General features: G+C 26.5%; 1 protein-coding gene across 1 annotated transcript; it reads left to right on the top strand.

Annotated features, from left to right (window-relative positions):
• Window positions 1-5,028: 5,028 nt before the first annotated feature.
• On the top strand, window positions 5,029-6,161 carry LOC136090997 (uncharacterized). Its single transcript, XM_065817980.1, has 3 exons — window positions 5,029-5,134; window positions 5,219-5,409; window positions 6,138-6,161. Exons 1-3 carry the CDS (start codon window positions 5,029-5,031, stop codon window positions 6,159-6,161), a joined length of 321 nt encoding a protein of 106 aa, XP_065674052.1.
• The last annotated feature ends 1,999 nt before the right edge of the window (window positions 6,162-8,160 follow it).

Below are 8,160 nucleotides of genomic sequence, written 5' to 3'. Positions count from 1 at the left end.
ATTTTTTGAATTTTTTCCCCCAATATTTCGGCAAAATCCACCAATTAAAAATTTTTTAATGGCGGCCTATGGGAAAACGCGTTTCGGTTAACGAACTTTTCGGATAACGAACTAGTTCGTACTCCGAATTAAGTTCGTTAACCGGGGGACGACTGTAATCATGAATAAAAAATGTTTGAAAGAATTAATACTTTGTATTTGTCTCAGTGTTGTTTCATTCTAGTGATATTCTTAGTTTATAGATAGTTGAGACAGAGGGTGGATTCTGTGTTTTTGTTTTGTCTGAGAAAGCTAACTTCCAAACATAAGATAAAATCCAAACATTTATATGATTTTTTTAGTTCCCAGGCTCCAAATATTTTGATATTTTGACAAAACTTCCTTGTTTTGACACTAGTATAAACATATAAATGTTTGGAGTTTACTCTATGTTTATAATTTGGTATCTAAAACACCAAAAAACGCATGATCCGCTACTGAGTTAAAATTTCTTTTGCAAAGCGATTATTTAAAAAAGTGTATAAATCCAAAAAAGGAACGCTTTTTATTTTGTTTTCAATGGAATTTATCTCACGCCCACCCAAAGTATTGATATCTTTTGAAACATCTTGAGTACCATTTAGGTCAACCTAAAACCTCTAAATTGAAGCAGTGTATGGTTTCAGCAGAGAAATTTTCATGTAACTTCTGCAGGGCTTTGTCTTAGAGCATATGGAAAGCTTTATTGCCCACCCAATCCATGTTTTGTGGCTACAGTCCTGTAATACAGAATTTTATGTGTACATACCATACCGTGACATAACACAATCATACAGTGTGATTATGTAATTCAAAAACATGGATTGGAAAGACAAACCAAAATCGAAATATCAAAACTGTTTCTTTAAAGTAGCTTTTGATGTATTTAACTAAAAACTTATATTTTTAAGATCATTTTTTTGTAAAATATTTATTAGAGGGAGGTAGACAAAAATCCATGATGCTACCTTGGCCGCAGCATAGAGATTTTAACATGTGCTTGTTACCCCGTAGCACGTGTTTGTTATAAAGTTAATATTGCTAATTGTTTTATAAGATTCACATAAAAGCTAAAAAAATTATATATTTGAGGCTTATATCATTTACTATAGAGCTAAATGGAAATTATAAAGACAAAAAATGTTTCCAAAGAAAGAATTCAACTTTTTAGTCATTAGTATCTTAGAATTTCTAAAATGCCAATATATATATATATATATATATATATATATATATATATATATATATATATATATATATATATATATATATATATATATATATATATATATATATCTAAATACTAATAGCGCAATGAATATTATTAGTGCGCATAGTTACGCCTATTGTTCGTATTGTTAACTACGGTTCTGTATTCTGTAAAATACACTATTTCTTAGTTTTTAAGTACTTTCTAGACTTTTTTCAGCGCGGTTACGTGTTCCATGCGGTCCTTCAAGTAAGGTCAGCAAGCAAATTAGAGCTGAGATATTTTTATTTTCAAGAAGAATTGATATTGTTCATTGTTTAAAATAAAAATTTAAATAAGCGTTTGTTTGTTGGTTGTTTTTATTTTTCTAATTTTTATAGCCTGTTTTCATTTTTTAGAAGAAGTTAGAACTAAAATGACTGGTAAAATAGTTTTTTTAGTACAATGTTTCTTTTATAGTAAACTGTTTCAGTTTTGTCGTTAGTCTTTTTAGAACATTTCAAGCAAGCATTGCTTTATTTTCTAGAGCAGTTAAGAGAAGCTGATGGCTTTTTTTGTAAGTTTAATTCATTTTCTTATAGATTAAGATTATTTTTTGTAGAAAGAATAATGAGATTAAAATTTTAATTATGTATTTTATATGAAAAGTTAAATAAAATAAAACTATTGTTTGTGGTCATGTAAGTTTATATACATAAGTTTGCATTTATTTCAATCTATTTTATATTTCTCTATGTCTATATGTATATTTTATATTCTTAGAAAAAATAATAAGGAATAAAAAAATTTAAAAAAATTCTTCTGGAATTTGTCAAAAGAATGTTGTGCTATGCTTCATTTTAAGGTATCTGAATATGTATTTATTAGAAATTTTTAATTTTGTTCTTAAATGGTTTCAACTTTTTCATTATATTGTTGGGAATTGTAGTCTGCATTCTTTGTTACATTAAAAATAATTGATGCTAATAAATGTTGTTTTATAGTTGTTAAGGGTTTGCATATATGTTTATATTATGCTCAAAGTGAAAAAGTTTTTGATAAATATGTGTATGTGGTGATATATGTTATATAGTTGTTTTATAAATGTGTTTTTGTAATAGTATGAAATGTATTTTATATAGAGTGCACAGGATTGTTAAATGAGGTGTTTTAAATATGTTATATAACATTAAAAAAAATAATGTGTTTTATAGTTAGTATAAGTATAAAACACAATATATTTGAGATATAGATATAGAGCAAGATTCGTCAACCTTACCAGTCAAGCGGTGCTACTGCTTTAGGTGTAAGTGTTGTCTAGCTTTCATTATAACTATTCTGAAAATACATAACATTACCTTTGATAATTTTTTGCGTAATGTTGTTACCTTTGGCTTATCTTTATGTTAGTGTCTGTTGTTAAAAGTGATTAATAGGTAGTTTTATTACTAGAACTCACTGCTTTTGTTTCTTAATATAAATAGCACAGTGAATATTATTATTATTAGCGTGCATAGTTACGCCTATTGTTCGATATTAGTTACGGTTCTGTATTCTGTTAAATACACTATTTCTTAGTTTTTAAGTAGTTTCCAGACTTTTCTTAACCAAGTGTTTTCTTACAGAAGTAACGACCTTTCATTGGTCGTGGTAGTTCACGACCTTTATGGAATTGTGGTTTATGATATAATTGTGTCATTATATGTTTGTTTTTCTATATTTAATATAGCATTAATCATTTTCATACATTTTTATTTAAGTGTAATTGTTTATAATTTATTAAGATTTAGATTATTCGAAAATTCATGTTTACAGAGTTGTTATTAATCATAATCGAGTTGTTGTACCAAGGAAATTATATATATATATATCCTTAGAGTCGCGGCAGCATCATAGTTTGTATATAATGTGTGTGTGTATATATATATATATATATATGTATATATATATAATATAATTGCTACATAAATGTTTAATGTTTAACGTCGTTTCATTAGTTACTAGGCTTTGAAAGAGTGGGTTCTCTAAATGCATGCGGTCATTGGAGAAAGATCTCTAAAGCGAGTTGAAATTTTATACCTTTTGAATTTAATTATTATTTATTAGTTTAGATATATTAGATAAAGAATGATATTAAGATAAATAATTATCTTTAAGATCATATTATAATTGAAGTATAGAAAATAGCAATTTATATATAACATTCTTTTAAATCTAAAGTAGAAAGGGTCACTTCTTTAAATTTTAAAAATTGTTTACATTTTGTTTGCTTTAGTTTTTCTTTTAGCTTTGCTTTTTCTTTCTTTTTTTTAGCAGTTTTGTTTTTATTGAGCTTATATTTCATTTTTTAAAAAGAAAATAGGGGCATGGATGAGGCCTAATTTTTTTTATGCAACAAAAAAGTTATACTAATGCTATTTCCCTAAAATTGGTTATTACTACTTTGAAATTTCTGTGATGCTATTAACTATTTTTGTTCTTTTTTAGATTTTGTGCCAACGCTGACATGGCATGTCACGTGTTATTGTATGTAAAGGTTAAATTTTGTTATGAGGAAAAATGAAGGTAAAAAGTATTGTTTGTATATATTTAATTTGTTTACTTTGAATCTTTTTTAATTCTCTCGCTTCATTTTTAAAATTTTTGTTAGCACATGTTTATTGTTTGCTTTTTTGATAAGTATGTGTATGTGGTAATAAGTGCTTTATAGTTGTTTTATCAATGTTTTTTTATAATAATGTTAAGTGCTTTTTATTGTTTGTGTATGTGTTAATACGTGTTATATAATTGTTTTATAAATGTGTTTAAATATGTATATAAGAGGTATATATTCAACCTTTAACATATTCAAACACATTTATTGTGTTTATAGTTGGTACATATGTTTATATTATGTTGTTTCCATGTTTTCAAAGTGCTACAACTTGGTAAACGTGTAGAGCAAGATTTGTCGACCTTGCCAGCCAAGTGATGTACTTATAACAGAGAGTTACACAATAGTGTTTAGTGTCAACCTGTTACTGCTTTAGGTCTGGGTGTTTTCAAGTCTTTATTATTAATTATTCTAAACATGCATAATAATGTATTTTAATAACACTTTGCGTAATGTTGTATATTATGTTCTGTTATATATGAATGTTATGTTACTTAAGTTATGTTATATGCGTATTATATTAACTTATGACGTGTGCTATTGTTGTGTGTTGTTGCTGTGATGTTGTTTTTTTTTGTTATCTTTTGAGTTGATAGACATTTGGCTTACCCTCGTTTGGTGGCTATTGTTAAAAATGATAAACAGGTAATTTTATAATTAAAAATTCACTGCCTTAAATCATTTACTAAAAGCCTAGACAAATTATTTTGTCATATATGCAATTTATTTTATCTCAATTTGATTTTTTGTCTTTAGCAGTGTTTATTATATGATTTTGCTATAAATAATTTGGAATCATGATGTACCAGCATAAATTATTTTCTTAAAGCTAACATATAATAATATTATTTAACAACTGCTACTTTGGTAAATCACAACAGTTTTTCTCTATAAGGTACATTGACTTTCATTTTTTGAGATGTAATGTTTTACTTATTCATTACATTTTTTATAATCTGATAAATCTAAAGCTAAGTTAATTTTTTTTCAAATATCTCCTAGCTGATGTATATTTTTTAAAGTCATAAGAGCAATGTATTGTATATGTAATTTTAGGCCAGATAAAGATGTTCCGCCGACATATTGTCAACTATACATTTATGAACCACTTTCAGTAGTAAATTTTAGAATGCGACAATGTGGTAATAATCTTTGTTTAAATGGTTAAATGTTTCGATTGCAAAATTTTATTAGTGAAGGGAACCCAATATCTCCTGCATTTAAAAACATACCTGAAGTGGAAGATGAAGAAATTCGCCAAACAGCTATAGAAGGTTGCTCAGTCTCAGTTATAAAAATGACTTAACTTGAAGAGCAAGATAGACGTTGCCATAATCTCCTTTTATATGATGTTGCAGTTGTATTTCTTGGCAAAGATGGTGCTCCACCTGCTTCCAGGGAAGTTGTTATTTACCCAAGAGGTCATCCTCTCAAAACTATATCAAGTATGTCTGCCAACTTAGATCCTATGGTTTATTCTCTATTTTTTCCAAGGGGTGATGCTGGTTGGCATTATCAATTGGTTCACCACCCTGAATGTGCTACATTGGTTAGAAATCATGCTACATTATCTCAATATTACAATTATAGACTTTTAATTAGACAATTGACCTAAAAAGAGAAGCAAGCAGTATGATACCTTACACAAACATGTAAACGACCTTGGAAATGATCATAATATTAGACCAAGCTGTGTTGTAGTTTTGCCATCAACAATGTAGCAAGTCCTATAGCTTTGTTTAATTTAGCTCTTTAAAATATAGTAGTTTTAATTAAAGAAATTTTTCAGTTTATATACTTAAAAAAAGATATAGATTTCAATTAATCTTAGGTTAAAATATAGTCTTTAATTAGAAAAGATCACAATTATTAAGATTCTTTTACATTTATTTATTATCCAATTCTAACAGTAGTAATACTACTGGTAGTATGTTTAAAGAATATAGTGAAGTTGAAATGGCTATTAATAGGCGAAGAATTTATTTATGTAAGTTCTAATAGGCAAAAGTAATTGTTGTTCAAATGAAAGAGATAAAGCTAGTCAAGGTGAAATTAGTTATTGTTGAAATGTAAAATATGCTGTTCGGCAAGCAGAAAACTTACTTGCCAGTATTCAGTGTCAAGCAGTGTTAATGTTTGTTTATTTGGTTTTAAACACTTTAGAACAATACTAAAAATGATTTTTACTAATTATAGTAGCAGTTGATAACAGTTTTAAATAAAAATGATTTTAGATTTTTTTATAAATCCAAACATAATTATGTTCTTTTTTTTTAGTTGCTTTTGTCACCACTTGATTAATTGCTGTTGAAACATGGTTTTAATTTTGTAAATTTAATGATATGAAATTTACTCTATTAGTCATTAGTCAACAGTTAGAGAGAAGCTGGAACTTCAAATAATAAAGGTAAAAATAGTTTTGTTTACTGGTAACTTATTAAAACTAGTTAATATTATTTATTAAATAAAACCAATTAATATTATTTGCGTGTCTTTTACTTTTTTTAATATGCTGCTTTGGAAACTTTTTCTTTCTCTCCCTCTCTCTCTCTCTCTCTCTCTCTCTCTCTCTCTCTCTCTCTCTCTCTCTCTCTCTCTCTCTCTCTCTTTCTCTCTCTTTCTCTCTCTTAGATGAGAGTTAAATGAGAATTAGTACAGGGAGCATCATTAAAACATGTAATTACTGAGGTCTTACGTATTTCTTAATATCATAATTGATAATGACCATGTATATAAAATATTTTACGAGTTGCTTGCTATTTTATGATATAATTATTCAAATTTTTTAACCATAATTGTTCAATAATGAAACAAATAAAATCTTTTTAGTTCAAGTATTTTAGTTGATAAAACATCGTATTATTATTTTGTGGTGTTATTTAGCCGTGTTTTTACGTTAGGTTGTCCAGCCTTTTTATAATCTTCTCTTTTTTAATTATTTTGGAAAGACATAGTAATGACTGTAATGTGTGCTTACAAATATCTTATGCTATGCGCTATTGTTTCTGTGTTTTGTGTTGATAGAGCTGGGCTGTTATAGCTATTTTTTTTAATTCTTTATATTTTCTGTTATACTATTATCTGCTATATTCTACTAACAATAAAATGCAAATGATACTTTTGTAATTAAAAACTGTAATTATTTTTCATTTCTTTTTTTAGATGTATGCAGGCTTTACTTGGCTTTCTTTTTATGGTACCTGCTGTGTGTAGCAGATTTTAAAAAGAACTTATTGATGTTAACGTAGTATTTTTTTTTCGTTAACTATAAGCAATTATTTAATTACTAATAACCCGTATTACGGGTTGCTTACTGCTTGTATATATATATATTATTGTTATTATTAGTATTATTACTATTATTGTTATTATAATTATTATCACTATTATTATTATTATTATCAACATCGTTATTTTTATGTTAAAGTTTATTATTGTTCCAATTTTGAAAATTAGCATTATAATTATTTTAATTAGATATTATTAACATTAGTAGGTGTTTACTTTATATTAGTAAATTTACTTTTTGTAATCATCCTTGAATGTAAAATTCCAATTCAGAAATAAATAATTGATTGATTAAACTATATTTTTGCTTCCAGGAGACAAACTTCTTGTGATCAGAAGACAACATTTTATAATCAAACATATTAATTAAACATATACTTTATGGAGGTACTTATGTTTAAGATGTTTTTGTGACAACCTTATCGATACCCAGCCAACATGTTTATATTACCTCTAGGTTTTTTTTTATATATACATGTTTATTTTACAACTACAAAGTAATTACAAGTAACCAATCACTGATTGGCAGTAAAGATATACAAATTTAAATCATAAATATAAAGTTCGAAATATATAAAAATAAATAAATATATAGTTGCTTACAACTCCGAGACATGAATAAAATAAACACCAATTACAACAATATAATAACGTGTACGTAAAAATAATCCGAGAAATATATCTCTATATTACTCCAATTAAAATAAAAAATACAATAAATAAAAATAAATGTGCTGATTTTTCGGAGGAGAGTTTAGATGTTTCACTATAAGTTTATTTACCAAATTTCAAAATAATGTTAGTGTATAAACATGATTAAAACAAAATTTGTGTAAGATTGATAAAAAGAAATACTTATTTGTAGTCATAGGAAGCTCGTAGAAGACTTAAGTCAGTCTTGTCATCGAGTACCTATTTTTTAGACGTGTTATACACATAAAAAATCAGTTGCATTCGTGGTATATATGTATGTGTTACATATATACCTTGTTATTAATATTATTTTTTTTTA

Source organism: Hydra vulgaris, chromosome 14 (assembly GCF_038396675.1).
Source record: "Hydra vulgaris chromosome 14, alternate assembly HydraT2T_AEP".
Classification (NCBI taxonomy): Eukaryota; Metazoa; Cnidaria; class Hydrozoa; order Anthoathecata; family Hydridae; genus Hydra; species Hydra vulgaris.
This window is presented reverse-complemented; position numbering and strand designations above follow the sequence as displayed.

What these genes read in the sequence shown, in the direction of transcription:
- LOC136090997 (XM_065817980.1), top strand. Translation starts at nt 5,029, where the DNA reads ATGTTTCGATTGCAAAATTTTATTAGTGAAGGGAACCCAATATCTCCT. An exon ending in TCGCCAAACAGCTATAGAAG is followed by an intron (nt 5,135 to 5,218) that starts GTTGCTCAGTCT and finishes ATGATGTTGCAG; the next exon opens with TTGTATTTCTTGGCAAAGAT. An exon ending in ACCCTGAATGTGCTACATTG is followed by an intron (nt 5,410 to 6,137) that starts GTTAGAAATCAT and finishes CTTTTTTTTTAG; the next exon opens with TTGCTTTTGTCACCACTTGA.